This window comes from Hemicordylus capensis, chromosome 14 (genome assembly GCF_027244095.1).
Source record: "Hemicordylus capensis ecotype Gifberg chromosome 14, rHemCap1.1.pri, whole genome shotgun sequence".
In the NCBI taxonomy this organism is placed as follows: Eukaryota; Metazoa; Chordata; class Lepidosauria; order Squamata; family Cordylidae; genus Hemicordylus; species Hemicordylus capensis.
Window position 1 is genome coordinate 5450610 of NC_069670.1, and position 18079 is coordinate 5468688.

At 49.5% G+C, this 18079-nt stretch overlaps 1 protein-coding gene across 1 annotated transcript; it reads right to left on the bottom strand.

Annotated features, from left to right (window-relative positions):
• Positions 1 to 628: 628 nt before the first annotated feature.
• Positions 629 to 17757, bottom strand: TM7SF2 (transmembrane 7 superfamily member 2). The gene is made up of 11 exons (XM_053278548.1): positions 17639 to 17757; positions 14206 to 14377; positions 13071 to 13267; positions 11258 to 11312; positions 9915 to 10109; positions 8389 to 8492; positions 6729 to 6848; positions 3542 to 3710; positions 2543 to 2623; positions 2001 to 2123; positions 629 to 935 (listed from the first exon to the last, which is right to left on the bottom strand). The coding sequence occupies exons 2-11, from the start codon at positions 14258 to 14260 to the stop codon at positions 775 to 777; spliced, it is 1260 nt and encodes a 419-aa protein (XP_053134523.1). The 5' UTR covers positions 14261 to 14377; positions 17639 to 17757; the 3' UTR covers positions 629 to 774.
• Positions 17758 to 18079: the final 322 nt, after the last annotated feature.

The following is an 18079-nucleotide window of genomic DNA, read 5'->3' on the forward strand; positions in this document are numbered from 1 at the left end:
TGAAGAGGTATGAGAGAATGATTCCCTGGGCCAAAAGGGCTTCTATTCTAAACGCATTAATGTATATATATTTTGTTTATATATACATAAGCCTGGCCTTTGTAGGCTCTGTGGTCAAGATCGGAACATAGAGAGGCTCTGCAGAGTTCGAGTGGGAAGAAACAAGCCATGTTACACAAGAACAGCCCTGGTGGATCAGGCCCAGGGCCCAGCTAGTCCAGCATCCTGTTTCACACAGTGGCCCACCAGATGCCTCCAAGAAGCCCACAGGCAAGAGGTTAAAGCATCCCCTCTCTCCTGCTGTTGCTCCCCTGCAACTGGGATTCAGAGGCATCTTGCCTCTGAGGCTGGTGGTGGCCTATAGCCCTCAGACTAGTAGCCACTGATAGTCCTCTCCTCTATGGATCAATCTAAATCCCGCTTAAAAACCATCCAGGCTGTTGGCCATCCCCACATCATGTGGCAGAGAATTCCACCGGCCGATTTTGCGTTGTGTGACAAAGGTACTTCCTTTTGCCAGTCCTCAAGTTTCTTGGCCATCGGTTTCATGGGCTGACCCCCGGTTCGAGCGTTGATGTCGGGTCGGGAGGTCTTTTGATTTGGGGAAGCTGCGAACCCCGCTGGGTGTTTGGGAACCGAGCTGCGCCCAGCTGCTCTGCACAGAATCCACCCCTCTCTGCCTCTTGGCAGGAGTGTCCCAAGGCCCAAACCAAGCAGAAACGAGACGTCGGCTTTTGTGCCAGTGGTGGGAGCTGACCGGCGAAGCAGGGGCGCTCAGTAGAGGTAGGGGAAGATGCGATAAGGGACCCGTCGGCAATATTCTTGCCACGCCAGGCCGTACTTCCTCAGACACTGACGCTCGTCTCTGGCCTCCCGGTGCACCAGCAGCGCGGTGAAGTAGAGGATGTAGAAGTAAGGCAGGATGTGGGTCAGGCCTGAAAGGGAAAGAAAGGGGGACCGATCCGTGGGAGAGCCTCGGCCTTGGGGGCAGAACGTCCCAGGTTCCAGCTCATCTCTTTGGTGAAGGCTGGGAGAATCTCCTGCCCGAAACCTTGGCGGGCTGATGCCAGTCAGGGTAAACCACACTGAGCCCGGTGCACCACATGGCCTGCATTGGAACATACGAAGCTGCCCTATACTGAGTCAGACCCATGGTCCATCTAGCTCTGTATTGTCTACACAGACTGGCAGCAGCAGCTTCTCCAAGGTTGCAGGCAGGAGTCTCTCTCAGCCCTCTCTTGGAGATGCTGCCAGGGAGGGAACTTGGAACCTTCTGCTCTCTTCCCAGAGCTGCTCCATCCCTAAAAGGGGGGAATCTCTTCCAGTGCTCACACTTCTAGTCTCCCTTTCAAATGCAACCAGGGCGGACCCTGCTTAGCTAAGGGGACAAGCCGTGCTTGCTACCACCAGACCAGCTCTCCAATTCCTACTTCAGAATTTCCAGAGGGCCAGTGCAACCACCGGCAGGATCTCTGGCTGCGAAAAGCTGCTGCCAGTTACGGGAGAACGGGTTCTCAACTGTGGGTCTGTTGGACTACAACTCCCAACGTCCACAGCCCCAATAGCCAAATATGCCATTTTAGTCCAACGCCATCTAGGTCTATGTGAGAAGAGCTGGTAAGATATTCCCCTTATGGGCCGCTCTAGGAAGAGCACCTGCTGGCTTGCACGCAGAAGGGTCCAAGTTCCCTCCCTGGCAGCATCTCCAGGATAGGGCTGATAATTAAAGAAGATGGATCCCTGTCCCCAAAGGGCTCACAATCGAAAAAGAAGCATCAGATAGACACCAGCAACAGTCACTAGAGAGAGATTCCTGCCTGCAAACTTGGAGAAGCCGCTGCCAGCCTGGGTAGACAAGACTGAGTTAGATGGACCAAAGGTCTGACTCAGTAAATGGCAGCTGCCTATGTTCCTATGATTCCCGCAGGACTGTCCTGTGGGCTCTGAAACACACACACTGATGAAGCAACAGCTGCATGTTACGGGAGGTTCGCACTTACCGCAAGGTAGGGACCATGCAAAAGCCATGATCAGGTCCCCCAAGTAGTTGGGGTGGCGTACGAACCCCCACCAGCCCGAGACCAGCAGCCGCCGCCCGGTAGCCGTAGGAATGGTCCTGAGTCCTGAAGGGGAGAGAGAGAGGGAGGGGGGTCCACTGCCTTCTGACCCATTGCTCACCACCTCCCCACAAAAGCCTTCCTGGGCCCAAGAGCCCTCGGCCGTCCATCCTGGGCAGTCCTGCTCTCTTGGCCTAGCCCACCTCGCAGGGTTGTTGTGCAGATAACATGGCGGCAGGGTGGGGGAGAGGATACAAGCTTGCTGCCCTCCGCCCCACGCAAGAAGAGAAAGGCAGAACTGCCCCTGAATAGAAAGAGTGGCCAGGCGCCTCCCGTCAGCTGGTCCCCGCCCACGCAGCTCTACCTGGTGAACGGCCAGCCTGCAGGCAGCAAGAAGCAACCGTGCTTCCTTTGGCGCCCCCTCCTGGCCGGTTAGGACAAGCCGCTCCGGACATCATAATAAACACGCAGCGGGAACTACGTACCAGCAACGTTGGGGTTGGCGGGATTGCGGCGAAACGTGTTCTTCTGGGAGTTAGCGCTGCGGAAGATGGAGTAGCCCATTCCTGTGGGGGAGAGAAGGGGGCAGATTGGAGAGAGCACCTTTGGGATGTGTTCCCTGCCGAAATAAGAGCCTCCCCCGTCTCTGGCCGCTTTTGAAAAAGAGCCGCCTTTATTCACCCAAGTTTTTAAAACCAGAGTGGTGGAACTGTGGTTTGCTTTAAAACGCTTTTGGCATGCTTCCATTCCTGTTTTTAATGTGCATTCTATTTCTCGCTAGCTGGGCAAAGAGGCACCTTTTTCGAGTGGCGATTCTCTTGACTGAGCAGCGGGGAGAGCAAATGGCCCTATCCGTCCCCAGGACAGCATCCCTCCAGGGGCTCTGAGCTCCTCGGAGGAAAAGCGGGATGTAAGTGTCAGAAATAAATCATAAATGAAATAAATATGTTCCGCTCTGCCACTCTACCTGGCCTTTTCCCTTCAGACTGCATCTTGTCCCTCCCAGAACTCAAGAAAAAGAATAATATCTGGTATCTGTAAAGGGCACTGTCCTGACATCTGGGTCCTCCAAGTGGGGCTACATAGCTTACTACGTTTTTAAAGCTTCTAGTCCTCATGGTTTACCTTCCAGTTAACAAGGATTTTTATCCTCCCCTGTTCTGGAAGCTCGACATGAGTAATTTGTTATTATTTTATTACATCACAAAACGGGAAACCGTTGGCTTGACCAGGGGATTCTCAAACTTGCTCCCCCAGAAGTTGTGGGACTACAATTCCCATCATCTCCAGCCACAAAGACTATTGGTGGGCAAAGGATGATGGGAGTTGTAGTCCAACATCTGGGGTTTGAGAACCCCTGGTCTAGACCCCCTTTTGATGGGCTCCAGTGTTTCTAAACAGAGAGGCTTGATGGGGATGGAAATCTACTCTGCACGTGCTCAGAAGCTCTGTGGATCTATGAAGCCCATTTGCTGCCAACTCACCGTTTAGCAGAATGATACCCCCGGCCATGGGCAGGCTGAGCTGCTGTGGGTGGGTTACCAAGAAGTAGGCCTGGAGGCTGTAGAGGAAAGGCACCCACGCCAGGTCTCCGAAAGCCAGCATGAACCCAAAGCCATCATGGGTGATGTCCATTGTGGTGAGGACGGCCTCCTACAAGAGACACACACAGGCCGTCTTAAGTGAGGCCCAAGAATCCCAGGACAATCGGCCCCCTTCCCAAGCACCACCAATCAGCCCACAATCCAGTCTGCTCTGCCAGACACTCATAGGAACAGAGGAAGCGGCCATATACTGAGTCAGACCCTTGGTCTCTCTGGCTCAGTATTGTTTACACAGACTGGCAGCGGCTTCTACCAGATTGCAAGCAGGAACCTCAGTCTCAGCCCGATCTTGGAGATGCTGCCAGGGAGGGAACTGGGAACCTAGATGCTCTTCCTAGAGCGGCTCCATCCCCTGAGGGGAAGATCTTCCAGTGCTCACACTTCTAGTCTCATAGGAACATAGGAAGCTGCCATATACTGAGTCAGACCATTGGTCTATCTAGCACAGTATTGTCTTCCCAGACTGGCAGCGGCTTCTCCAAGGTTGCAGGCAGGAGTCTCTCTCAGCCCTATCTTGGAGATGCTGCCAGGGAGGGAACTTGGACCCTTCTGCTCTTCCCAGAGTGGCTCCATCCCTCAGCAGAATATCTTACAGTGCTCACACTTCTAGTCTCCCATTCAAATGCAAACCCACATGGACCCTGCTTAGCAGGGGGGACAATTCATGCTTACTACCACGAGACCAGCTCTCACCCCATAGGAGGAGCAGGTGTGCTTCAGAGTGCCAGATGTCTCGAGGGAGTGAGTCAAGCCAGACACTTCAGTGGGGGAGAACCCAACTCCCTTCTCCCCCCACTCCTAGAGGACAATTGTTCACCCCGCACTCCACAACGAGCACAATCCAGTTAATGGTTTGGGCCCTCAGGTCCGCCTGCTCCTAAGGGTTTCTGCCCGCTTAACAAGATCATCGGAGGGGGCTCTGCTCCATGTGCAGACGGTGAGAGAGGCTCGGTCATAGAGCACGCGGGACGGGGCCTTCTCAGTCATGGCCCCCAGGCTTTGAATTGCTCTCCTGGCTGGCATCCGTTCCTCAGTCTCCCATTACAGTTTTTAGGAAACAAGTAACAATGTGGCTCTTCACCCAGGCTTTTATACAAAGGTATTGTGGTGTTTTGTTTTGTTTTTAACTGCTGCTGCTGCTTTGTGTTTTTATATATTTATATTTGATTTATTCGATTTCTATACCGCCTTTCTATACCGCCCAGATCAAGGCAGTTTACGCAGATAAATAATAAATAAATCAGCTGGATCCCTGTCCCCAAAGGGCTCACAATCTAAAAAGAAACATAAGATAGACACCAGCAACAGCCACTGGAGGGATGCTGTGCTGGGGAGGGATAGGGCCAGTTACTCTCCCCCTGCTAAATACAGAGAATCACCACACTGAAAGGTGCCTCTTTGCCCAGTTAGCAGGGGTCATTGTTTTGAATGGGTTTTTAAATTTTTAAATAGAGATGTTCTTTTTATATTTATATTCTCTGCACTTTTGTATTTTAATTATGTACTGTTAACTGTATTGTAGACGGCTTTGAGGTTATTTGAATGAAAAGCAGTATAGAAATCAAACAACAAATATTTATATACCGCTCTTCAACAAAAGTTTCCAATTACATTACAAAAGTTTCTTATTACATAGAGAAATAATAAACAAACAAATAAACCTCGGCTTGCACAAAAGCAGAGATGCTACGGAGCTTGCATAATCCAGCCTGAAGCTCTTGCATCTGAGTATTGTGTATTCCTCAATCCGCACCACTAAAGTAGCGAACGTGGGCATCAGGCATTCTGCATCTGGAAAACGGCAAGTTTTGCTTTCTTTAAAATCTTCCGAAATCTAGTGAGAACTGGTGTCTAGCGCCTAGATTAAATCCAGCAGTTGTCGTCTTTGATAACTCCAAGGAGTTTTCTCTTTAGCTCGATTCAACGACTTTCTATCGGCACGGTGGTTATTTCTTTATTATTTCTCTACATAAACCACTTTGGAAACTTTGGTTGAAAAGGGGTATATAAATATTGGTTGTTGTTGTTGGTTGGAGGGCAGATACCAAAAAAACACCCCTTATTTACGTAAATGCCTTTGTGGATCAGGACCATAGGGCATATTTTACTCGATTGTATGCATTACCGTAATCCACAAAGTAATTTGGTAATCCTGCTTTTATCTCAATTACCGGATCGCTCAGAGCAATTTTATCTATCATCTCTTCCAAGAATGCATAAAAAACTTTTTTAACATTGCTAAATTTCGTGTTACAGCATATACAACTTGCCATGAAAAGGACAAAGGGTCCCCGATGTCAGTTTATTGAGCAAGTAAAGAAAAGTGTGCCATCGAGTTGGTTTCAACTCCTGGCGCCCACAGAGCACTGTGGTTTTCTTTGGGAGAATACAGGAGGGGTTGACCATTGCCATCTCCCACACAGTCTGAGAGGATGCCTTTCAGCACCTTCCTAGATCGCTACTGCCCAATTTAGGTGTTTCCTATAGTCTGGGAAACATACCAGCGGGGATTCGAACCGGCAGAGACGAAAGTTTGGGCAGTATATAAATGTGATGAATGAATGAATAAATAAATAAACCTCTGGCTTGCTAGTCAAGTCATTTCCCCACTGAAGTACAAAAAGTTACTTTGAATGTTATGTTGCAAACGCATTCTGGCCTCTGAATCCTCAGAACTTCTGTAACCATCTCCTTCTCAAAACCAGCATGGGGTAGTGGTGAGAGTGTTGGGACTAGGACCGGGGAGACCCGAGTTCAAATCCCCATTCAGCCATGAAACGCACCGGGTGACTCTGGGCCAGTCATGCATCTCTCAGCCTAACCCTACCTCACAGGGTTGTTGTGAGGGATAAAAACAACCACGTCCATCACTCTGCGCTCTTCAGAGGACGAGCGGGATATAAATGTAAAAAATAAAATACATACATACATACATAAAATGATGGGGCAGAATCCCGGCATTCAGACACTTTGCCCTTCAAAAAGCTCAGAAAGGAACCCAGTAAGAATCAAAGATGGCCCCTCACCAGATTTTTCAGGCTAGTGCGGACTAAACAACCGACTGTACCTCATGCCAGAAGGCATCCACCACATAAAGGAGCTGGAAGGCGTTCACCAGGATCATGGCCAAGGACGGACTTCCCCTCAACTCCGTCTCCTTCACCAACATGGCCATGTTGATCAGGGCCTGGGAGGCAGTGAAGAGGGAAGAAGGTCAATCACGGGACATGTGGGGGTCACCGCCACGAACCCGTCCCCAAACCCGTCCCCATCCATTTCTCTCCTCCTCCATCTCTCCCACCATCCAAAGAATTTTCCTTTCACCCAGGAATCTTTTACAACAAATTTAAGTAGATCAATTGCTCCACCTGCTGGCAGTTTAAGAAATCACAGGATGCACTTCAGTGCACTAGAGTGCTGTTCAATTAATACGTGTGTGTTTTAAATCAAGTCACAGAAGTTAATAGCCTTAATGAACGAATGAAGTGGATAACTGCAAGGGGGTGTTTCTTCTAAACATGATTTCACCCACTCATAATTTGTTACCGTTAAGATTATATTATTATTTATTCAATTTCTATACCACCCTTCCAAAAATGGCTCAGGGCAGTTTACACAGAGAAATAATAATTAAATAAGATGGATCCCTGTCCCCAAAGGGCTCACAATCGAAAAAAGAAACATCAGATTGACACCAGCAACAGTCACTGCAGGTACTCTTGGAGAAAAGTGGGATACAAGTGTAAAAAAAAAATAAAAAATAAAATAACACAACAAATTAATAACACATTCCATTATCAATCACACATATCAGAGTTATACAATGGGTTATATCAACAGATAAAAAAGCTTTGCACAACGGAGAAAGAGTCCCAGTCCCAGCGAAGGTTTCTCATTAAGCTTTGAGCGAGGTGGTTTCCTCCAAGTAGGTAATTCACAATCCTAAAAAGACTACGGAGGAGTAAAAAACTCACAATTGAAGAGGAGTCCCCACGTTCAAAGGAAACCATATCGTTCACAGCTCCATGAGAAACATTCTTTGAGACTCTTCTTTCATTGGGCAGGTTGGAAGCTTTTTATCCGTTTATATATATCCCACTGTATGGCTTTGATAGATACGATTTACAGCAGAATGTTTCCGTTTGTGACATCTTGAGTGTGTGAGAGGAGTGTGTGTGATATGTCCAGCTTAGTAAAGCAGAGTTTGGTTGATTCGCTTTCATTATTTTGATTACAATTGTCTATTCCGCTCGTGCGCCGACGGAAGCGTAGATTTCGCATTTGGGTCCTTTTCCCATCAGTGGCCTCTTTTTTGGGGGGAACCCTATACAGTTTTCGTGGAGACATTAAAAACCATCAGAGCACTCCCAGCAGAAATTCGCAATCTTAATTCCTTACTGACCTTCCAGAGAGCCCTTAAAACCCATCTGTTTGGCCTGGCTTTTCAGGGTTTTAATTCGTTTGAACTGTTTTCATGCCAACCTGGTTTTCAGGGTTGCAATAGCTCTGATAGTTTAATTGTTTTTAAAGATGTTTTTAATTGGTGTCCATATTTATAGTTCTGTTTTAATTGTTGTTGGTTTTAATGGTTTCTGTTTTTAACTGTAAACCGCCCTGAGCCATTTTGGAAGGGCGGTATAAAAATTGAATGAATGAATGAATGAATGAATGAATGAATATTCCCAAGCCTTGGCCTCACCCCTTTCCCACCACTGCCAGCGACCTACCCATCCAAGGAGCCCAGGGCGAAGTTCACAAAAGAACTTGAGGTCAAAGCCACCGAGCCGTGGGTTCAACTCGTGGCCCATGAAGAAGTCGTAAATGGGGTTTCCTGCAGAAAAGATGGGGGAGGCAGGGGAAAAATAAAGATTAGACATACTTTGGGCACTCCGGATGCCATGGTGGGCTATCTGCGGGCTTTCAAACAGATGCTGAAGCAGATCCCTGCCATGCCGTGGGGTTTGGCTAGAACCTCCAAGGCCATTTCAACTCTGAACATTCTAGGATTCTAAATTAGAAGGAGGCCGACCATTCAGCCTAGACATTAGGATGAATTCTTTGACTGTTGGACAGTGGAACAGCCCGCCTCATGCAATGGTGGGCTCTTGTTCTCTGGAGGTTTCCAAGCAGAAGCTAGGTGGCCGGCTGTTAGCAGGTTCCTGCACTGAGCAAGGGGGTTGTCTAGAAGACCTCCGAGGTCCCTTCCAGCTCTAACATTCTATCATCTCTCAGGTAAGGAGTGCAGAAAGGCCCCTGCTATCTTGGCAAAGAGACACCTTTTAACGTGGTGATTCTCTTTATTTGGCAGGGGGACATAGGGACAGAGGAAGCTGCCATATACTGAGTCAGACCCTTGGTCCATCTAGCTCAGTATTGTCTACACAGACTGGCAGCGGCTTCTCCAAGGTTGCAGGCAGGAATCTCTCTCAGCCCTGTCTTGGAGATGCTGCCAGGGAGGGACCTTGGAACCTTCTGCTCTTCCCAGAGCGGCTCCAACCCCTGAGGGGAATATCTTCCGGTGCTCACACTTCTAGTCTCCCATTCATATGCAACCAGGGCGGACCCTGCTTAGCTAAGGGGACAAGTCATGCTTGCCGCCACAAGCCCAGCTCTCCTGGAGAGCACTTCACACGCTATTCGGGTTTTTCACTGCGTGTTAGAGTGTAGCCCAATTTGTACCAGTGTTTTAAAAATCCACGTTTTGTGTCAGGGTTAGGGGGCAACTTCGAACTCACAATAAAGCCTTGCAGAAAACCTGTTGTTTGGGAAAACCCCTGTAGGAGATGCCGAGGATTGAACCTGGGACCTTCGACATGCATAGTAGACACTTTATCAGCAAGCCATGGCCCCATCCCCTAAATTATATACCGAGTCAGACCCTTGGTCCATCTAGCTCAGTATTGTCCACACCAGGGATTCTCAACGTTGGGTCCCCAGATGTTCTTGGACTTCAACTCCCATAATCCTCAACCAAAGGCCACTGGGGCTGGGGGATTATGGGAGTTGATGTCCAAGAACATCTGGGGACCCAACGTTGAGAATCCCTGGTCTACACGTTCTGGCAGCAGCTTCTCCAAAGTTGCAGGTGGGAGTCTGAAACCTCTTGCCCAGGCATCAGGAGATGCTGACCTTCTTCATGCCACTGGACTCCAGCCCCTCCCCAGGCACCAGGAAGCCAGAAGGGGGCATCCTTCCCGGTCTGGTACTGCACCGTTGAGCAACCCTCATCTCCATGCAAAAACGTGGAACTCACCCGAATTGCCGCCGGGAGCCAGCGCCGTCTCTGGGGCGAGCAAGGCCTTCAGGTAGAGGAGGACGCTCAGGCCAAAGGCGACGAGGGACGCGGAGAAGGCGAGTTGCAGGAAATGGTCGTAGATGTAACTCAGGCGCAGGCCTGCAGCCAAGCCGGCTCCCACCAGCAGGGCAGAGAGCCCCATGGCGTGGGAGCCTGCCAAGGAAGTCGGAGGGAGGACCAGCATTATATGGAGATCATTGGAAGAGAAGCTGCCTTTCACTGAGTCAGACCCTTGGTCTGTCTAGCTCAGCGTTGTCTACCCAGGCTGGCAGCGGCTTCTCCAAGGTTTCCGGAAGGAAGGTTCCCCAGCCCTACCTAGAGATACGAGGGAATGAACCTGGAACCTTCTGCATGCAAGTAGGCAGGTGCTCTTCCCAGAGTGGCCCCATCCCCTAAGGGCAGAGGCGTATTTAGGGGAAATAGCGCCTAGGGCAAGCATTGAAATTGCGCCCCCTGTCCAAATATCTGACACCCATCTTTCAGATAACTTTACCATAATATCAGCTGAAAAATACAAGTCTGAAGGTCACATACAAGTCACATATCTGAATATGTATACAGTGACTTATATTATATTAATTAAAAAAAAATTACCTGTAGCCCCTTTGGGGGGCTTCCTAAAGGCCGTGGCTGGGGGTCTGAAAAGGTCCCCCCTCCCCCCTGCTGGCCTCTAGGGCCTCACAGGGACAATTTGAGGATGTGCAGTGGCCATTTTTTGAATTATTTATTTTTTTAAAAAAATGGCAGCTGAAAACAAAATGGCCACCATGCATGCTCAAGTGGCCTCTGTGAGGCCTGGTATGGCCTAGGGCCTCACAGAGGCCATTTGAGCATGCGCGGTGGCCATTTTGTTTTTGGCAGGCTTTTATTTTTTTAAATTAATTTTAAGAAATGGCGCCCCCTTCAAGTGGCGCCCAGGGCACGTGCCCTGCCTGCCCCACCCTAGATACGCCCCTGCCTAAGGGGAATCTCTTACAGTAATAGAATACGACACAGTAATATGACACAATGTGTGATACAACACAATACGACTCTGAATTTAAGATGAGCCCCTTAAAAAACAGAGTATAATACAGGTTATACTTATATTTACCCCAAAAGAAGAGGACTCTGAATTTATGTCGACCGCCTGATTTCTAACATCAAAGAACTTGGGGGGGGGGCTAATCTTGGATTCAGGTAAATCCAGCACAGCTGTGGGCATCGGGTGCCGCTTCCCTCTCCGAGCTGAGAACCCCGCCTTTTATCTCATGCTGTCTCTTGTCCCCTTGCTCTGAGCTCTGTCTCCCCAGGGTACTTACCGTTAATGCGGTACTGGAGACGGCTCTTGTCCCGAAGGGCGATCCCTTCCGTGAGCTGTGAAGAAGACACAAGAGGTGAGGAATAGCTCTGAGCAGGCTGGGCAATTTCACAGGGTTCTTAAGGAGAGATCTAGTCTCTAGGAGAGGAAGTGAACATCTCATTCCCAACCCGACTAGATGACCTCTCACACCCCAGTACCGCATTTACCCGAATAGAAGAAACCCCTGAATTTCCCCCCTTTTAAAATATGGTTTATTTAAAACCATTCTATTTTTTAAACCATAAATAGTATAAACCTATAAATAACCTATAAATAGGTTATGCTATTTATCCAAAAGGAGGAGGACCCTGAATTTAAGATGACCCCCCTCTCCAATTTCTAACATGAAAGAATGTGGGGGTGGTGGACTAGTCTTGGATTCAGGTAAATACAGTACTTAGATTAGCTGCAAATTAATGATCTTCACCAATTTTTTTATTCGGGGGCCACTTTAGCACAAAAAGCTTCAAAGCAAGAGCCGTGTCCTCCCGCTCTGACCTATGCGAAGTGTTGCATTTTTTCAGCACCAAGGAGAGCTCTTTAAGAGAAACAGAGCCCCACTGAGTCCTGGGAAAGCTCACAGAGTGCAGGTGTAACGGATTAAAAGCCTTTGTCTCAGAGCAAGCCCAGGTGAGGGCAAGAAAGCATCTCCTCTAGGCTTCCCGAACAAAGTTTTCCCTTAAACTTTCTTTTACTTCTGGTCATTTCAAAATTGGCTGCCACCACCACCCCTTTTTATCTCAGGTTTTGACCCTCTCTGGACTTGGGGTGGAAATCCCAGGGAAACTCTCCTCCTTTTGCTATGGGAAAAATACTCAAAACAAAAAACAAACAAAAAAACCCCTCCCAAGCGCAATCTTACACGTGGTGAGAAAACTGGTAGATCGTTAGCCGTCTGAGCAGTGTGTGCACCAGAATAAGACCCCTCTTCGTGCCCCCGCCTTTCCTGAGTCAAAAATCCACTCAGAGAGGCTTGTAAAATAGCAATAGCAATAGCAATAGCACTTACATTTATATACCGCTCTATAGCCAAAGCTCTCTAAGCGGTTTACAATGATTTAGCATATTGCCCCCAACATTCTGGGTACTCATTTTACCGACCTCGGAAGGATGGAAGGCTGAGTCAACCTTGAGCCCCTGGTCAGGATCGAACTTGTAACCTTCTGGTTACAGGGCGGCAGTTTTACCACTGCGCCACCAGGGGCTCATGCAAAGAACAACAAAAAAATGCAAAGAACAACCAAAAAAAAAAGGGTGGGGGGACTTTATTCAAATGTTACAGACTGCTTCGGTCTGAGGCTCCCTCAGCTTTTAGTTACAGGTAAAAATACTCAGTGGTTACAAGAATCCTTCATAGGAACATAGGAAGCTGCCATATACTGAGTCAGGCCATTGGTCTATCTAGCTCAGTCTTGTCTTCACAGACTGGCAGCGGCTTCTCCCAGGTTGCAGGCAGGAGTCTCTCTCAGCCCTCTCTTAGAGATACTGCTAGGGAGGGAGCATGGAACCTTCTGCTCTTCCCAGAGTGGCTCCAACCCCTGAGGGAAATATCTTCCAGTGCTCATATGCGATCTCCCATTCAAATGCAACCAGGGCAGACTGAGCTAGATGGACCTATGGTCTGGCTCAGTATATGGCAGCTTCCAATGTGCCTATGAGCCATTTGCTTTTCTTCCCGGGGAAAACCAAGGCCAGGTCATGCCCAAGGCTGTACAAGGGAGTCTGTGGCGGAGGCCAAGCAAAGGCCCTCAGGAGGACGGGGGTCTCCTTACCTTCCCCATAGGCAGCACAGACAACACAGCCTGCAGTCCGATCCACGCCAAGACGACGGCAAAGTCCTGGGGGTTCCACAAGGAGCGGAGCGAGGGGAGGGGCAGGGGGAGGTTGAACAGGCTGGCCTGTTCCGTCCTGCAGGTCAGCAGGAGGCAGAAGACAGTGGCCGGCATGAGGAAGATGAGGACAGCAGTCCCTGAACGGACACAGACCGGGTGGTTAGAAAGGAGCAGAGCATAGCTGGTTGTTGGGTAGGGAACCCTCGAACGGAAGAGAACCCACCCCCCACCCCAGAGGCTGAAGTCAGAACTCCAAAATATTTGGCAAAACCTCCTCCACCCTCTTCCTCCCCTTAACAGGACAGGTAGAAATTCAAAGGGTGATGACTTCCCCCCCCCAGTGTGAAGTGCTGCCCCTGTTTTCCTAGTGCTGCCCCTGTTGAATTTCTGTCTCTCCTGCAGCAGTTCAGCAACAAAGATTTATAGGCTGCTTTCCAACAAGAGATTCCAAAGTGGTTTACATAGGGAAATAAGAAATAAGTCAGATGGCTCCCTGTCCCCAAAGGGCTCGCAATCTAAAAAGAAACATAAGATAGACACCAGCAACAGCCACTGGAGGGATGCTGTACTAGGGTCGGATAGGGCCAGTTGCTCTCCCCCTGAGAAACAAAGAGAATCACCGGGTTAAAAAGGTGCCTCTTTGCCCAGTGAGCAGGGCAAGACGCCCGACTGTGGGGTTGCCAACCTTTTAGCTGGCCCTGGCTCCTGTGCCCCTAACAGCCGCTTCATATGCAGGCATTCGCCGGTGACGAGACTCATCTCTGTGCCAGTGAAAGCTTCACCTGCTGAGCTCTGCACGTCGAGATCTGCAGGAAGAGGCACAGGAGCGGCCCAGGCGGCTTTTTCCAGTCAGTTGGCAACCCAGCGCCCCCTTCCATAATAACCGGGCTCCAGGGTCCACTCCAGAGCAGCCCTTTCCAGCTCACAAATCCCAGCACACTTGAGATCTCCCACCCATTCACCCACAAGGGAGAGGGTAGCCGTGGCCATTTGAAGAGTGGGGAAAGGTCATCCTAAGAGATGAGGTGGTTCGGGGGTTCAGTCTCCCGTCCCGCTCCCCAGCCCCTGACCTCACCTAGCACACCACCAAACTCCAGTTCTTTAGTGCGAGGAATCCGGTGCCGATCCATTGTCCTTCTGCGCAGGTGCGAAACCAGAACGCCTTTCCTGAGAGTTCCCACAGCTTGGCTCTTTTAGGTCCTGATCGGCATCAGAGTAGGGCTTGACTGCCAGCCACACGCCTGGACCTGAAACACCAGATTAGATCCAAGTTCTGCTTCTCTGCCGGCGAAGCCCTCTCTGAAGCCCTCTTAACGTGAACTAGGCACCTCTTGGCATGCCCTCAAGAGCCTTTCAGAGCTCCAACAGCCGAGGGGCTTCCATTCCCGATTGATTTCAGGCCATCTTCTGACCATGCATGAAATGCAAGGCGAAAAGGAATAATGCCACTCAGGTTTCTTTCTTTTTTTAGAACTGATTCACCAGGAGAGCCCGCACAGGGCCGCCCCCTCCCTCGGAGCAGAGCTAAGTAAAGCCAGCCGGTCCCCTACACATTGGAGATTAAGAGCCGGTGACTCAGATTCACAGGCAGAGGGCGTGACCTGCTCACTGCCACCTCTCTGGTTTTGTCAAGACATTAGAAGGCAGCGTTCCTGAGCACATGCAGAGTTTTAATTGTGTTTTCATCGTTTCAACGTTTAAATTTTAATTGCTGAGATGTTTTAATCTTTTATTGGCTGTTTTTATTGTTCACGTAAACCGCCCAGAGGACTTGTGTTCGGGGCGGTACAGAAATGTATTAAATAAAATAAATAAATAATAAAGGGCACTATCTTTTTCTGCTGCGTTCAGCTGGGATGAGGAAGAAGGCTTTCTGGAGCTAGATAGTAACTGCCCTGAGCCATTTTTGGAAGGGTGGTATAGAAATCGAAGAAAGAAAGAAAGAAAGAAAGAAAGAAAGAATAATACACCAGATATAATTGTAGTCGAGAAGAAAGAAAAACAAGTCAAAATAATCGACAGAGCAATACCAGGGGATAGGCAGGACAGAAGAAAAATAAATAGAAAAAATCACCAAATACAAAGATCTACAAACTGAAATTGAAACGCTGTGGCAGAAGACGACCCAAATCATCCCAGTGGTCATTGGCGCCCTGGGTGCAGTTCCAAAAGACCTTGAGGAGCGCCTCAACACCATCGGGGCCACAGAAATCACCATCAGCCAATTACAAAAAGCAGCTTTACTGGGAACAGCCTATATTCTGCAACGATATCTATAACAATTGACAATAAAATTCTGGCATCCCAGGTCCTTGGGAAGGACTCGATGTCTGGATAAAACAAACCAGTCAATAACACCCGTCTGACTGTGTAAACAAGAAATAATAATAATAATAATACTAGTTTGGAACTGTGAGCATTTGTTATTCTAAACTTCCATGAGTGATTGTGATTTGGGTGGTACAGAGATGATATAAACAAAGACTTCCAAATTTATTTTCAGAATTAAATGTTGGTCTTCTTTCTCCCCTTCCCTCTAAACCTCTCAGCTCCAAACCTTATTTGCTTGGGCTAAACAATCAGGATGCATGTTTTGATAAGCGAACCCCACATTCACTCTCTGGGCAGCGGGGTGAGGAATGGATCAAGCGCACCGCTCGTCTTATGCAGCCGTATAAATCGCTTTATTATTGGGATCATAGACCAGACATAGACACAACCAATTATACAACATTCAGATATGAGGTCTATCATACAGTACACCAACATTTTAAGGAGGGACCTAGAGTAGAAATTAATAGTTGGCAGACCTTAACAGCGTCCGCACAAAATTCAGCAAACTTGTCTGCAATGAGAACATAGGAAGCTGCTTCCTACCGTAGTCAGACCCTTGGTCCATCTAGCTCAGTATTGTCTACACAGACTGGAAGCGGCTTCTCCAAGGTGGCAGCCAGGAATCTCTCTCTCAGCCCTATTTGGAGACGCTTGGAGACGAACCTAGATGCTCTTCCCAGAGCGGCTCCATCCTCTAAGGGGAATCTCTTATAGTGCTCAAGTTACAATGAAGCGTGCCTCTGAGCACATGTGGAGTGCTTCCCTCGTGAAAAAGACCCCTCCATACACATCTAGAGCAAGAAAAAGGATCCTTTCCGTTCCTGTACCCCACTGCTCTGATGCTTTGATGGGAGAAGAGCTGGTCTCGTGTGTGCAGGCGTGAATGGTCCCCTTTGCTAAGCAGGGCCCACACTGGTTTGCATTTGAATGGGAGATGAAATGTGAGCGCTGTAACATATTTCCCTTCGAGTGCCAGACCAAAGTTCAGTGGAAGAGCACCTGCTTGCAAAAGGTTCCTCCCTAGGAGAGATTCCTGCTTGCCACCTTGGAGGAGCCGCTGCCAGCCTGGGTAGACCATACTGAGCTAGATGGACCAAGGGTCTGACTCAGTATATGGCAGCTTCCTATGTCTGTTTTTTTTTGGGGGGGGGGAGAGAGAGAGAGAGAAAGAAAGAAAGAGAGAGAGAGAGAGAGACTATTCCATAAAAGCAGAATATGATAAAATAAGATGAATTCTGGCCACCACATCTCAAAAAGGACATTGTAGAACTGGAAAAGGTGCAGAAGAGGGCAACCAAGATGACCGGGGGCCTAGAGCACCTTCCTTATGAGGCAAGGCTACAACACCTGGGGCTATTTAGTTTAGAAAAAAGACGACTGCAGGGAGACATGAGAGAGGTCTATACAATCCTGCATGGGGTGGAGAAAGTGGAGAGAGAGAAATTCTTTTCCCTCTCACACAACACTAGAACCAGGGGTCACCCCACGAAACTGATTGCCAGGAAATCTAGGACCAGCAAACAGAAGAATTTTTTCACACAATGCATCATCAACTTGTGGGATTCTCTGCCACAAGATGTGGTGACAGCCAACAACCTGGATGGCTTCAAGAGGGGTTTGGAGAACTTCATGGAGGAGAGGTCTAGCATCGGCTACTAGTCGGAGGGCTGTGGGCCACCTCCAGCCTCAAAGGCTGGATGAGTACCAGTTGCACAGGAGTAACAGCAGGAAGAAGGGCCTGCCCTCAACTCCTGCCTGTGGCTTCCAGCAGCATCTGGTGGGCCACTGTGCGAAACAGGATGCTAGACTAGATGGGCATCCTTGAGCCTGATCCAGCAGGGCTGCTCTTCTGTTCTTAGGAAGCAAACTACAAAACCTAAACCAACCATTCCTGACACATCTCCGTGTGCGGATCTCTCCACTGCCGCCTTACAGAATCTGCCTACCTGACTGGCTCCGCAAAATCTGCTTAGCTTGCCTCTGCCCAGATTCCTGTCCCCAACAGAGGCCGGCCAGATGGCCCGCCAGCAGGGATGCTCGCAAGCCAGGGATGTAGCAGAGGGGAGGGGCCGGGCAGCCCCCCACGCTGCCGTTGGGGCCGGCTCAGGGACGGGTGTGGGGGGGCGCAACCTGCCTACCTGTGCAGCGCAGCCCACGGCCGCTCCGGTTCTTACCTGCCTGGGTTGCTCCCGGCTCAGGAGGATGAGCCGCCTGCCGCCCACGCACCCGCGCCTGCACAGCACCACTCTCTGCCCATCCTATCCCTATCAAAGAACAGCCAATCGCATCCCGGAGAAGGGATGACGTCTCAGGCCAAGGGACCTATCAGGATCCAGGAGGAGGGTCTGCGTTCCCACGGGTCCCATTCAACTCCGCTTTATTTCCATCCCACGTTTTGCTCCCCTCCTCTCACCTCCGGCGGCCAGTGCCCAGGAGAAGGGATGGCGGTGGGGTAGCTTCTGAGCAGGTGCAGAGTACAATTCCCCACCCACGGAGTATCTATAGGAGCACAGGGAGCTGCCTTCTACCGAGTCAGTCCCTTGGTCCATCTGGCTCAGGATTGTCTACCCAGACTGGCAGCAGCTTCTCCAAGGTTGCAGGCAGGAATTCTCCCA

Bases quoted from the DNA above. Each gene is read 5' to 3' on its own strand.
- TM7SF2 (XM_053278548.1), bottom strand. From the start codon at position 14,260: ATGGATCGGCACCGGATTCCTCGCACTAAAGAACTGGAGTTTGGTGGT. The intron at 13,268-14,205 runs GTGAGGTCAGGG...GTGTCCGTTCAG, and splicing joins GGAGTTTGGTGGTGTGCTAG to GGACTGCTGTCCTCATCTTC. The intron at 10,110-11,257 runs GTAAGTACCCTG...CTTCCTTGGCAG, and splicing joins TCTCCAGTACCGCATTAACG to GCTCCCACGCCATGGGGCTC.